At 44.1% G+C, this 15180-nt stretch overlaps 1 protein-coding gene across 1 annotated transcript; it reads left to right on the top strand.

Moving 5' to 3' along the window:
• Positions 1–374: 374 nt before the first annotated feature.
• On the top strand, positions 375–12828 carry sall1a (spalt-like transcription factor 1a). The gene is made up of 3 exons (XM_062989799.1): positions 375–1144; positions 7432–10853; positions 11887–12828. The coding sequence occupies exons 1-3, from the start codon at positions 1072–1074 to the stop codon at positions 12328–12330; spliced, it is 3939 nt and encodes a 1312-aa protein (XP_062845869.1). The 5' UTR covers positions 375–1071; the 3' UTR covers positions 12331–12828.
• Positions 12829–15180: the final 2352 nt, after the last annotated feature.

The raw sequence follows: 15180 nt of genomic DNA, 5'->3' as shown, positions 1-15180 counted from the left end.
AGTGTGCGCACAGCTTTTCGGAGGTCATTTCCCCTGCACGGCGTGTATTAAACCAGCTGAGGAACATCTCACTGACCGCTCGGTGTGCGGGAGTGAGAGAGATGCGGACCGAGCTGCCGATGATGGAGCGCAACAGTGACCAATCAGAGCGCAGATGGGCCGGGCTCCTGCTTTCTCACAGTCCCTGTGAGGGCCCTTAAAGTTTGTTTGTTGGCTGGACGCGGTGCGTGATGAAAACGCGGGGTTACTCATCCCGGCTGACGCTAATCGAAGCAATCTGATTTGCGGATTTTCGACACGTTCTGCGGACCCGGTGCGCCGTGACGCACTGAACCGACACGCTGTTTTTTTTTTTTTTTTTTTTTTTTTTTGTTCCTTTAGGAACAAACGACTTTATGGTACTTCTGTACCGAGTTCGCTTCCATACCAAGTGAAGTTTTGATGCCAGTCTTGAGTCTGAAAAGGAAAGAGCTCGCCGCGCAGAACCGATCTGGATGCTTTCCACGACCTTTACGCGAAACTTGGACGCGTGGGAACTTGGAGCGACAAACCATAACGCAAGAATTTCACCCCAAAAATTGACATTCCTGCAGATAAACCTTTTACTCGTCGAGCTGCTGGTATAAACCAAGAATGGTTAAAGTGTGTAAGGGGAGTTAGCGCGCACACACACCACAAAAAAAGAGAGAAATCCAGCCTTTCTTCCAGACTCGAATGGACTCATTGGGTGGGAGCAGCCGGAGAGACAAGAGTCCCCAGCAAATCAGCGGCTAATTGATTAAAGAGACTTCATTTGAATAGGGGGGGCTGGCGAGGTGCCAATCGCTTTTCACATTCATCCACCCATCCCTCCCTCTCTCTCTCTCTCTCTCTCTCTCTCTCTCTCTCTCTCCTCTCTCTCCCCCTCTCTCTCTCTTTTCTCCCCTCTCTCGCCGTATGATTAATTGTAAGGCATTATTGATAATCATAACGGGACACATGCGCGCTGAATGGACTGGGTGGCCGTGATTTCTGGGAAGTTTTTTGGAGCGATTGCTTTTTGAGTGCTGCGCGGCCCATGCTCGAGTCAGCATGTCGCGGAGAAAGCAAGCGAAGCCGCAGCATATCCAGTCCGAACCGCAGCCGGCCGGCCAGGAGCACGATGGTAAGTCCCGGTCATGATGCCTCGCTTTCCAGGCTTCTTTAGTGCATTTATTACTTCCCACTTTGTTTTAAGAGGGTTTGTTGTGTTTTTTTTCTTTTCCTTTTTTGTGCGGGGGGACTTTCTTCCGTTCTCTGAAGAGGGACGTGTTGAGGTAGAGATTAACAGAAGCATGTTGTCTAACGCTGAGCCACTTTTGAACTACTTCTGTACTTTCATTTAAATACTTTTATCTATATTCATTCAATTTCCTTACTTCATAGGCTGAGTTTTACACTCGATTCGGCTTGATTTGTGTTGAAGTTACTTTTAAATTCGGATGTTTGGTTTTTCTTGTAAGCAGCTTTTGCAGGTGCTCGGAGTGCGAAAATGTCGCAATATTTCTCATAATTCATGTGTTCCTTTTTTTTTTTAACACAGTCGGGCCCATTTATCATAGCCGAATGCCTTTCCCTCTTGTACAAAATAATCAGGAGTGACTTTTATCAGTTTGACCAAATTTCACCACAATTCGCAAAACCGAAAGCGTAAAATGCATTCTTTCATGTTTTCATGTTTCCATTTGGCGCAGAAATAGAAAGGTTTTGTGCTGTTCGGGTTGTTTTAAGGTTTTGGATTATTTACAGCATTTCCTCCTTAAGCACTGATTAAAAAATGGAAGGAGGGGAAGAAAACCGTGACCGTTTGGGTCCCACAAAAGTTTGTCGTTCCTGCTTTCATTTTCCGTTATGCGCGTAAATAAAGAACACGAGTGCGATATGAACTAAAACCAACAGTTCTGCTATTAAATTATATATTTATCAGAAATAAAGTACATTTTACACTTATTTTACCCCTATTTTAACTATAAGGTTTTATTTTAATCGATTTTAATGGCAGAAACTCTATAAGTGTATCAGATTCTAACCAGGCTGCTGGATTTGCTTTATTTGTTCGGCTAAATTTCGGAGATTCGTGTCGCACCAACTTTCCACACTTCATCCAAACAGGTTTTATTATTAATCGGGCTGCTTTATATCTAATGCGCTTAGCTTAATTCTTTCCGTGGCTTGTGTGAAGCAGTTCAGTCACTAATCTTGATGAAACTTTGCTCATAAAGTAGTGAGTCGGTGAAAGAAAGAAATTCAATTCTAAAACATGTCGGATTATAATCGATTTTATTCTAATCAATTATTTTAAAGTGCAGAAATCTGAAAACTGATCATCGAAAGTGATTAAATAAATGAGGAGACATTTTGTGTAAGGACAGGGCTTTTTAAGACCCCTTAAAATACTTTATTATTAACGTAGGCTAACAATCAAGATGAAATCTTTATTATTTGCACAAGCACAGAAAGTACGCCACTATATACTGTTTAATACGGGCTGCTATAATATTAGTTTGTGTAGACGCTTTTGTAAAATTATTATTATTATTTTTTTCAGTCAGAAAAGTTTTTCTACATGTTTAGGACGACAGTTTTTAAGGGTGAGATTGTTTTTCCCTTTTCAGGATAATAAAACAGATTTGCGCATTTAAAAGCATGAGGCGCTATAAACAGGCCTGTTGGTTTAAAAGTCTCCTTTGCAAAATATTTATCACTTTTATCACTCCTGCACTGTTCGGGGTTTGATATCAGGTTTGATTTGGCTGAGGTTTTGATGTGAGAAGAGTTTAAGATTAAGAAATCAAACTTCACTCGATTTTTACGCAATTGCGCTTTTTTAAATGTGATTTTCCCGCATTGTTTCCAAATAGTGCGGGAGGTGAAAAGCTTTTCAATAACATGAAAACTTTTCTTTGAACTATTTTGCCACCTAAATGCTGATCAGATGATTTTAATCGCCCCTTTGATTAATCTTTTTGATCAACAATAATCACGGAAACTCTGCAGATGAAGAACCTGGATAATCAGATGCGCTTCTTTCCGTTCTGGTGCTCTTGTATTATCAGAACTTGTTTGTTCAAAGAAATAACACGTCGTGCTTCTATATGAGAAATAAATTCACAATTAAGAGCCTTGAAAAAGGAAAAAAATGTGCACCAAATTTGCATACACAATTTCTATCAGAAAAAAATACACTATACTTGCAAATGAAATAAGTAAATGAATAAAAAGTTATGATGCGTGTTTTACAGGTTTCTAGATTAATTAAATGCAGCTTAAAATTTTAATTATGCTTATTAAAATACGTTTTGTAGAATTAATTTAGCCAATTTTCCCTTCTGACAATGGATAATGTATTTTCTGTCATAAAATATAAAGACGCAGGAACCCACGATTAAGATTATTATTATATATAAAAACTTTTAACCTCACAGTGTCAGTTCTAAACATGACAAAAATAAGAAATTTGTACTAAAATGCAGCAGTAATTTGGAAAGTGTGTGCACAGAAAATAGATCAAGTGATTTTGCTTAAATTTTGAGAAACATCAGTGAATTAAATTCAATAAAGAAAATGACAAGCAGCTTTTGTCATTCTGTGTCAGCTGACCGATCCTAATATTTCTAATTTCTGGCCCTGCCTGAAATGCACAACCTGTTGACACGCATGCACAGGACGGGCCTAACCTAATTCCTTTCCCCCTCAGCCCTGTTCCTTGATCCTGACTCCTTATGCAAAAATAAAACCACACAAACAACATATAGCAGAAAATACGAGGCCCAAGAAGCTGAATAAATTCTGACTCCGGGTCTAAATCCCACCAACACGGTCCAGCCGAAAAGTAAAAGCGAAAGCTTCCTGTCGGCCCATGACGGAGAGCGGGACGTGAAGCTGGTTTAACCTTTGCCAGCCTCCTCCTGTGATAAGTTGAGACGAAATCAGTTCACTGCATGTCTATGTGTACTGCATCACTGACCCCCAGAGTGGCTGCTCAAAGCCAGCCTAGCAGGAACTGTTGCTTAACTGGGGGTCTTTAAGAGAGGGGGGGGGGGGGGGGGGGGGTGTCTGTTTTCCCTTTTCGCCCCAGCAAACACACTTGCCACCCAGAGAGAGATTCAACCAGAGAGAGCTTACAACCCTACACACACAAACAAATAGTACTGGATTCTGACAATCAACAGGGATTTGGTTGCTCGCCTTTTTTCCCCCCATGGTTCGAGTTTGGAAGTGGCCTTGAGGACTCAGCTTTGCTTTGTTAAGCCCCCTTTCACACCCCTCCCGCTTAAAGCATGTCACTGGTGCACAGGCCAAACACATGCTGACCAGAGAAGAGCTTCACAGGAACCCCATCTAGTGTTCATAGAGACGTTTCCTAAAAGGCTGGACGAGACAGACGGGGTGAGGAAGAGCTGGCACGAAGGTGCAAATGAAAAGCAAGTGAACAGAAACTCTTCAAAACTCTCTGATGCCCTTTATGTAAATTTAACTGTCTGATTTTTGTTACTTCCTGTTTATCTTGATTTCCTTTATTTATTGGAGCTGCTTCGGCCTGTAGCACTTTTAGATCCCAAATCTACAGCCCTGTGAAGTCGGGTTCACCGTAAAATTATGGCTTTATTTTAGGCTAACACATTAATCCTCTTTAACCTTGCAAATCAGATTTAAGACAAGATCTGAATCTATCACTCCACCATGCACCGACATTTATGTGCAGATTCATTAAAGACTGAGCATTATATTCAATATTAATATATACTTATAATTATACATAAATATATAGGTATACAAAATGTATACACACTCCAACAAAATAAAAACGTGCATTAAAGCTGTAATACTACGTTTATACAGACATCTAGGGATGAATATATGAGTATGATGATACACCACATCATTTAGGGTAGGAGTGTAGAAGTGTAGGAGTGTTAAATCAGGGGAACGTGGAGGGATTTTTTTTTTTAATGTGTGCATATATATATATATATATATATATATATATATATATATATATATATATATATATATATATACACACATATACTCACACACACATACACAGTGTGATGATACGTTTAATGTTTGGGTGTAATTGTGTCTACATCTAGTTCTATATAATTCTACATATAATCCCTACTATTATTTATTTTATTACTTATTTTATTTATTTACTTACTTTACTTACTTAATATATTTATTTATTTATTTATTTTTGTGTTTATTAAATGCTGAAGGCCATTCGTCTTTCCTGCCACACTTTCTTAAACTGCAGGACTTGTGATGCCAGGCGATGTACCATTTCATATCAATCTAATTCTATTTTATTTTAATTGCTCAATTTTATCGAATTATTTGTGCTATCTATTATACTGAAAAGATATTCACATTTATATATAATAAATTGCTAAAGATGATACAAAGGAACAAAATGTACCTATAGTAGCTTCTCGAGAGTATAAAATATCTGTACATTTACAGGTACCAAACTGTTGCATCAGCTTCTCTAATGCTTTTAATTATTAAAAATTAATAATTTCTATTTAACATAAGAATTTAAAAGGCTGGAGGGACTTTTTGATTTTTTCTTGCTTTATAAATATGTTATAAATATATGTATACACCACAACTATATGCGTACACTTTAATATTAATTACCCCTTGTTTTATTTCTATTTAAATTGATCCTCTTTTTTTATCAAATCAGATTTTGAGAGCGACTTGTTGCAGAAAATATAAAGACCTAGTAAGATTTCCCTGATATTGTTTTCTTGGTACAGAACTTACTTCAGCTCCACTGGGTTTGTGTTTCAGGACTGGAGTTGAGATATGCACTTAAGGTAACACGCAGGGATTAGATTACAGGCTTTATCAGAACCCGTACGCAACTCACCCCTTCCCCCCTCGGACTAAATTAAACTCCTTTCCCCCTCATTACCCAAACCTAGACCCTCTTCTGTTATTATATTAAAAACTTTTCAGCATAAAGTTGACTTTTCCCGTCCGGCGGGCACGGCGTCGGTGCGAGGCACGGCTTTGGTGCCATGGCAACTTTAGCCTTTATCTGACGTTTGGGGTGCGGAGAAACACCGAGGGAGGATAATCCTCGAATTAAAGAGGATCTGTTCTAGGGACGGCCACGCTGAGCGGGCGAGACCCTCACCCCCTCTGTCCTGCTCCGACGCTCCCATGCTGGGGAACAATGGGGAGCCGTCCTGTCTCCCGGCAGGGCCGGGACACACTTCTGCGGGGGTTTCATTTGCAAATGAATCCCCATGCTGATGAAAATGTAGAGGGCAGAGGCGCACAATGAAAGGATTCGTAGAAAATTGCAATTTGTAAATCAACTTGTATGTAAAACAGCAAGATTTTTTTTGGAAGATACGAAGAGGAGGGGAAGCAAAGGGAGAGAGAGAGAGAGAGAGAGAGAGAGAGAAGGAAAGATGGAAGTCTGGAATGAGGCCACATAGAGTCCCAGAGGGGCGAGGGAGGGACAAAAAGTTGCTCTTGCTGTCTTTTAAAACTAGTCATTATGCTTTGAGCTCTTATATTTAACTATATGGTATATTTACATATTGTTACGCATTCAGCAAGTGATTTTTCTCCACTACAGTTTATTTATTTTGTGTGTAGTCTGTAATGATACATCTTAATGATTAATCTGCTCATGCCTTAATTTAATAAAACAATTATTACACATTAATGCACATTGTTTCTGCTACCAAAAGCACTTTAATCAAAATGAAAACCTACGTTTATATATTATATAATGAATATACGAGTTAGACGAACGAGGTGCTGAATCAAGCCGGTGTGTACACACTTGAGTCTTCAGCGCTCGTTCTCGTCAGGCCTCGATTGCAGGCCGTCTGGACAGGAATCAGTTCGGCTGCGGGAACGGCCCGCCCGAGACGTAAACGAGCCGAGCTGAAGAGTCGACGGCAAATTGAAAGTCTAATAAGTCCGTCGAAGGGCTGATTTGTGCCGAGTGGACACTGCGAAGTATGAAATATTGGAAATCAATGGCTCACTATGAAATTTCATTAGGCCCCTTTGTCCTCACTTCATCGTTTTTCATGTTTGAATGGATTGTCTGATGAAAATGATCACCTGAGGTTGGGGGGGATTCGAGACGCCTTCAGAAGATCTCATCTTTTTGTTCGGCTTTTTTTTCTAGCCCTGGATCAGACAGCTCGGTTGTGGAACAACTTTTCTCAGATCTACTTGTATTGTTCCTTTGTTGATGCTCGTTTTACGTCTATAAACAGGATAAATGTTAAACTGATTAGCAGAGGATTAGTGAGAAAAGAATTCAACACATAAAGCTGCTTCTTCAGCTGCAGAACATCTCAAATCACTAATCACATTGTTCTCTCTGTCTCCGTCTCCCCCCTGTTCCATTTCCACCCCTCTGTCTCATCCTTTCAGGGGAAGCAGAGCCCAGGCTGGACGACCCCCCTTGCAAGGACCCGGGTGCCCACATCTGTGGCAGATGCTGCGCCGAGTTCTTTGAACCGTCGGATCTCGAGGACCACCGGAAGAGCTGCGCGAAGAATCAATTGGTTCTGTTCGTGAACGAAAATCCCGTGTCTCCTTCCGGGACCTTCTCCCCGGGTTCGTCTCCCCGTAATCCCGACGAGAACAGGAACGAGGCGAATAACGGCGCCGATCAGGAGGAGTGCGTCGACCTGTTAGACCACGAGTCACTGGATAAAGAAGAGGAGGAAGAAGGCGAAGTGGAGGAAGAAGACATGGACGTGGATATGTCTGCCGCCCAGGATGAAGGAATTGTGCACGTTGGAGGAAGGAGTCCCGTCGACGGGAGCAGTGAAGGAAGTCCTGACGGCAGAGGTAGTACTGGATCCAATCTGGGCAGCTCCACTATCTCAGCCTCACTACCTCAACTGGGTAATCTGGCCGAGCTGGGACGCTTCTCCGTGATGAATAGTAACGTTATCATTGAAAACCTCCGGAGCACCAAAGTGGCCGTGGCCCAGTTCTCTCAGGAGACGAGATCAGCGGGAGGCCAAAGGATTGCAGTTCCTGCTCTCATGGAGCAACTTTTAGCCCTACAACAGCAGCAGATTCACCAGCTGCAGCTGATCGAGCAGATTCGTCACCAAATTCTCCTGCTGGCATCCCAGTCACCCGAGCTCCAGGTACCACCCACTTCCTCCCCCAGGACCCTGGCATCATCCACCAACCCACTTACAACACTAAGCTCCCACTTGTCCCAGCAGTTGGCTGTTGCGGCGGGGCTAGCGCAGAGCCTGGCCAGCCAGTCTGCCAGCATCAGCACCCTGAAACAGATAGCCAGTGCTGCACAGCTACCTCAAATCAACTCCAACATGAGAGAGCCATCTCAGAGTCTGGGAACACTGGGGGCAGCTGTGGTGAACACCCAGACGTCCGAGACGAGAGCCGGATACGCCGGAGGTCTGCACTCGCAGCTAGGGAACCCGTCGCTGGCGAAACCGTCTACGCCAGCCTTCGGGATCGGAAGCCTGCTGAACCCTGTGGCTAACTCACTTCTACCTCAGCCTCCACCGGGTAACCCCATGTTCTCCAGCGCTCTACCTAGCATTGGAACCACCGTAGAGGATCTCAACTCACTCTCCGCGCTGGCCCAGCAGAGAAAAGGCAAGCCGCCCAACGTGACTTCCTTCGAGCCCAAGAGCAGCTCGGAGGAGGCGTTTTTCAAACACAAGTGCAGGTTTTGTGCCAAGGTGTTTGGGAGCGACAGTGCCTTGCAGATCCACTTACGCTCGCATACGGGAGAGAGGCCGTACAAATGCAACATCTGTGGCAACCGCTTTTCGACTCGCGGCAACTTAAAGGTTCACTTCCAGCGTCATAAAGAGAAGTACCCTCACATTCAAATGAACCCTTACCCAGTACCGGAGCATTTAGACAACATCCCAACAGGCACTGGTATTCCGTATGGCATGTCGATGACGCCGGAGAAGCCGGTCACCACCTGGTTAGATAGTAAGCCCGTCCTGTCCACTCTAAGCTCGTCGGTCGGCATGTTGCTCCCGCCGACGATGTCCAGCCTCCCGCCGTTTATTAAAAAGGAGGAGAATTATTCGGTGGCAATCACGAGCCCCTCCCACTCTAGTAAGAGCGACTCAGGTCCGGTCGAGCCTTCCACGAAAAGCAGCGACGGTGCGTCAGAAGAGGGCGACTTCGCAACTTTGCCTACCTCAAACGGGAAAACTGAAGAAAGCATTCAGCCCCCCGCCTTCATAATGAACACGAGCTCTTCGGGTGGGAGTAAGATCGAGTACACGACCTCCAACAGCCCTCCCATGGCCACCAACCCACTGATGCCGCTGATGACCGAGCAGTTTAAGGCCAAGTTTCCGTTCGGAGGCCTCCTGGATCCTCTGCAGGGTTCGGAAACATCCAAACTGCAGCAGCTGGTGGAGAACATCGACAGGAAAGTGACCGATCCTAACGAGTGTGTGATCTGCCATCGTGTTCTCAGCTGCCATAGTGCGCTGAAGATGCACTATCGTACCCATACCGGAGAACGGCCCTACAAGTGCAAGGTCTGCGGCCGTGCCTTCACTACTAAAGGAAACCTGAAGACCCATTACAGCATCCACCGTGCCATGCCACCACTGAGGGTGCAGCACTCTTGCCCGATCTGCCAGAAGAAATTCACCAACGCTGTCGTCCTGCAGCAACACATCCGTATGCACATGGGTGGCCAGATCCCCAACACCCCTCTCCCTGACAGCTACCCAGAGTCCATGGGCTCCGACGCTGGCTCGTTCGATGAGAGAAACTTTGATGATCTGGATTTCTCAGACGATAACATGGATGGAATGGAAGACGGTCCGGATAGCAGCGTTCCAGACACGCCGAAATCTGCCGACGCCTCCCAGGACAGTCTGTGCTCGTCACCAACACCGCAGGAACACTCAGCAGTCGACCATCAGGATAAAAACGTGTCGTCCCAAGCACTGGTCGAGGATTCCCAGCTGAGCAGAGCTAAAGCAATCGAAAACGGCTTCATCGAAGGCGATCACTTTACTAACGATTCGTCCTCGCCGGAAGGTGACATCGAGAGTGCCGGAAGTCCAGCCGTCTCCGAATCTACCTCCTCCATGCAGGCTCCGTCGCCCACCGGCGGCGCCCCGCAACAGCGCAAATCGCCCAGTCTGGAGGAACGTCAGCAGAGGGCGCTATCACTGGAGCACATAAGTGCTTGTCTCATGCAGACCCATTCCTCAGGTCTAGGAGCTCTCGACCTGACCTCCATGAACCCCTCGAAAGACCCTCTGGGCATGCTCTTCCCCTTCCGTGACCGAGGCGCCACCAGAAACACGTCGTGCGACATCTGCGGGAAGACGTTCGCCTGTCAGAGTGCCTTGGACATCCATTACCGAAGCCATACCAAAGAAAGGCCGTTCATTTGCACAGCCTGCAACCGCGGCTTCTCCACCAAGGGTAATCTCAAGCAACACGTGTTGACCCACCAGATGAGAGACCTGCCCTCTCAGCTCTTTGAGCCCAGCACCAGCATGGCGTCCAGTCCCACACCGTCCCTTCTCTCGGTCGGCTCCTTACCCGCCATAATCAAGATGGAAAACAGTTTCCTCCAGAGCTCCCAACACGAGAGTAAAGACTTCCCATCCAGCCTGGTCACCTCCTCGGCTTCTACGTCTCCCGTGCTGTCGGGCGCGCCTCTGAGACGGACGCCCAAGCAGCACTATTGCAACACGTGTGGGAAGACGTTCTCCTCTTCCAGCGCACTGCAGATCCACGAGAGGACCCACACCGGGGAGAAACCCTTCGCCTGCACCATCTGCGGGCGAGCCTTCACCACCAAAGGCAATCTCAAGGTAATATACTGTATAAATTGACCACATTGTTGAAGTTCCTTCTCGATTTAGCACTCAGAACGTATCTAGACGTGATGTGAGGTAATAATGAAGCAGGTAGAGAGAGAACACGAGGGCTGAGATGATATAAAGGTACGAGTGGAAAGGTTGAGTCACACATTAATATGAATATGAAGCAGAAACCCGAGTGTGAGCGACGGAGCACGGCCTGGAACGCTTCACCTGACAGGATCTGACCGCGTTTACCATCACCAACCAGCTTCAATGTTTGTTTACTTGAATTTATTTGGTAAAAACCGCGAGAGTCCCTTTGATTACACCAATAACAGGCTCCTTGTTAAAGCTACACAGGAGCTGATGGGATTTTACGGACATGCGCGATGGCACCAGTCGCCTGTGAAGAACCGAGGAAACCCGACCCACCGGCGGTTTCATTTTCAGGAAGCGGCGTAAATCGCTAACCGGTTTCGAATGTCCTCTTTAAACCCGAATGAATCAATAATTAGGGCGTATTTATTAATTATACAACAAACAGTGTCCTGGGCGTGTCCGCATCCCGAAGCCCGACTTTCCCACCTCGAAATGCGGCGGCGCTTAATGCTAATCTGAGACGCGTTGCTTACTTCTTCGAAGAATCCGAACAATTCCAGCCACAGGCTCGGAAGAACGAAGCAAATTAGCCACGCTGTGGAAAATTCCAAATTGGTATCATGTGTCTGCCGAGGCGTCCTGCGGAGCATTTTAAAATGTTTTAATTTAGCATACCTTGTGCATGCGTGTACGTTTGTTTAAATGGAGAGCAAACATTCGTCTTGCTCCGCGAGATCACATGCTCGGGGCGAAGCAGACGTACATGCAAGGTTTAACAGTGGGCGGCTGGGACGACAAGACAGGACGTCGTTCCAAACTAGGAACCTAAGATGTTCATGTATAACGAGACAAATATTCATTTAATAAACTTTTATTTTTTCCATTGCATCATTTTCCAAATGTGTAAACCTTCCTGACCTTTCCATTGTGTCTCTGTGTCCAGGTGCACATGGGTACTCATATGTGGAACAGCGCCCCGGCCCGGCGAGGCCGCAGACTCTCCGTGGACGGCCCCATGGCCTTCCTGGGCACCAACCCGGTCAAGTTCCCGGAGCTCTTCCAGAAAGACTTGTACAGCAGAGCAGGGAACGGAGACCCGGCCAGCTTCTGGAACCAGTACGCCGCCGCCTTCTCTAACGGCCTGGCCATGAAGACCAACGAGATATCCGTGATCCAGAACGGGGGCTTGCCGCCGGCCCTGTCCGGGAGCGTGGGGAACGGGGGCAGCTCGCCCATCGGCGGGCTGACGGGCCGCATGGACAGGCTCCACAGCTCCGAACCCAACGCGGCACTGGCCGGGCTGGAGAAGATGGCCGGCGTGGAGAACGGCACGCACTTCCGCTTCACTCGTTTCATAGAGGACAACAAGGAGATCGTTACTAACTAGAAGACGACTTTGCGGACGCGAACACTTCATGGACGTGTACCGAGACACGCACAAAAGAGGACGAACACGGCCTCTCGCTCGGCTTTCAGGCCGCCGTTACGGGGAGGACTGGCTTTTTTTGTACAATGTACAACATGTTAAAGTTTTACAAAAGCTTATTTATTAGTGATTATAACCTTGCTTGAAAAATCCAAGTGGAAACATTAACAGGTATTTAGTTTTCTTTCGTTTATTTGGGTTCTATCAGCAGAACGGAGCTGCGTGACGGTGTAAAAGTGTGCTCTTTGGAACTTTTAGCGTTTCTGAATAGATCATTTACGTTGGTATTAAATTATTTCTATTTGTAGCGTGTATAACAATAAGTTGTGATGCGTTAGAGCTTGAATAAGCGGAAACAAACAAAACGACTGTATATACTGTACACTGATCTGTGCTAGATGGTTTACCAGCTGTGTATTAACTTCATTCCTCATTAAAAATAGCTTATTATTATTATTATTTCCTTTGTCGGAATAGTTCTACACAAACGTTCGGCTTTTATTTAAGTTTTTCTTCCTCTTTTCTTCTGTTTTTATTTTGCAGAAATTCATTTTCATTTTTAAACGCTTCTCGTCTCGTCTTGTGCTCTTTCTTACGTTTTTCTTAGACTGCAAGAGAAAGAATGACAGAAAATGAAATTAAAAATAGAGGTTCATCTCTCAGTCTGTAGCCGAGGAAGGATTTGAAACGTGTCGTGTAAGTTACACTTGTTGAAGTAAACATGAGCTGGATTTCTACGTTGCTGCTACGTTTAAGCATCTTGGTTTGCCATCAGGCGCTCTGTACATACACCATCCCAACATAAATGTACATACTGTTGCTGAAAAGATAAAGATCCATCTCATGCATCTCAGAGGACATGCATATTGTTTGTTTTTTATATGAGTATAAATATAGTGGTATAAATTAGGTTTGAAAACCACGGACTGTTATGATGCACTTTCTTGATGACGGAAGGATGGAAAATCTCCGGGTCGCGTTTCTCTACAGTTTAATACCTACCTACTAACTGCTCTGATACTGATACTGTACTTCTTTATTCTAATCATCAAATACAGCTCTTTTTTTCTTTGTTTCAAAAGAACCAGTGTGTGACCGCTTCTCATTTCGCTTTTCTAGTTTTTAGTCTGTTTTCTAAGCTTGAACGGGTTCTAGGTGTGTTAGTGTGGCGCTGCTGCAGCGTCAGGGCTCGAACGATCCGAACGGGAGGCTCTGAAAGCGAGCCGCGTTCTCATCGACTCCCGCCGTCACGATCTGTTCGGATGGAAATGCAATTTAGCCAGAGCCGGACAGCCTGTGGCCATTAAAAAAAGCACGTGGCAGCTCAAGTCCCATTTCAGTTCATCATTGGGCTGGTTGTCAGGCCTCTGAATCTTTAATTAAAGCATCGATCGACTCGGGAGCCTCTGTCTCCCTGCGTTTGTGAGGATAAGGCCTCCGATTGATCAGGCCTGTCTAGCTTCCAAAGAGGAAACTTTTTATACGTCTCGTCGTCCACGGTGACTAATGAAGGATTTTTATTTAGCTCCGATTTTACCGGCGAAGGTCTGAAGCTCTTAATGAGCTGTGCGATTAAAGCTGGAGCTCGTGTAAGAGAGACCCACCGGTCAGTTTTTAGTGTCTGTCCAGCGTCGTGTTCGGAAGCACACGGAAAATGGTTTATGGCTGTAATTGTGCACTAAAGGGGTGGCTGGTACGTCACGGGCAGAGTGGGACGGTGTTAAAAGGCTAAACAGAGTCAACCCATGAATATAAATAATAATATAAGATAAATATGAGAAATAATCAGTGTCAGTGATAGATTTATGCATTTATAGCATGAAAGTCACTGTGTGTGTGTGTGTGTGTGTGTGTGTGTGTGTTGTGATTATTTATTTTAAAACTACACAACACAAACATTCATAAATACAGGATTATATTTATAAACTGTGTGTGAATCAATGTATTTATTTATTATTATTAATTATTTATTTATTTATTTTTGCCCATGATTGGCAGCTCAGCTGACGTACCGACCCAAAAAATACACACACACATAACTAAAGTCCACACACACCTCGTGTTATCAAGCTGGCATTAATAACGGTGGATCTGGCATCCATTCTTACTAGGTACACCATTCAGTATAATGGGTTTTGGGTTAAATATTTACTTATTATTTATTTTGGACACTCCTGGTCAAAAATGTCAACAAATCCTCCACACCGGGGGGCAAAAGGCTTTAATTCGATGCTAAATAAATGCACTTTTTTATTTATTTATTTGCTGATTTTAAGAAAATATTAAATATAATATGTGCCAATACTTTTGTGCACTATATTTGTTCTTATTCAGCCCAAAATGTTGAATTCAGCAATTAATTATAAAAAGATAGATAGATAGATAGATAGATAGATAGATAGATAGATAGATAGATAGATAGATAGATAGATAGATAGATAGATAGATAGATAGATAGTATTATAGATAGATAGATAGATAGATAGATAGATAGATAGATAGATAGATAGATAGATAGATAGATAGATAGATAGATAGATAGATAGATAGATAGATAGATTCAACTTTGTCAATGCTCAGTACATGTACAAGGCAACGAAATACAGTATTTATTAACCAGAGCATATAAATATTGTTTAATTTATTTTTAAATCAAATTTTTTAATCAATACTAAATTAAAAACTCTAAATTTGCTAAATTTAACACATTGGAACAAATAAATAAAGCAGAAAATGTGGCACGTGCAAAAGTTATATTTCTATTTAATGCTTAGATTTTAGTTTAGTCATTTTGATTTAACATATAAATAG

The sequence above is a fragment of the Trichomycterus rosablanca genome, chromosome 27, assembly GCF_030014385.1.
Source record: "Trichomycterus rosablanca isolate fTriRos1 chromosome 27, fTriRos1.hap1, whole genome shotgun sequence".
NCBI classification, from domain to species: domain Eukaryota; kingdom Metazoa; phylum Chordata; class Actinopteri; order Siluriformes; family Trichomycteridae; genus Trichomycterus; species Trichomycterus rosablanca.
Note: the sequence above shows the minus strand (reverse complement) of the source record. Positions and strands in the feature narration are given on the sequence as shown.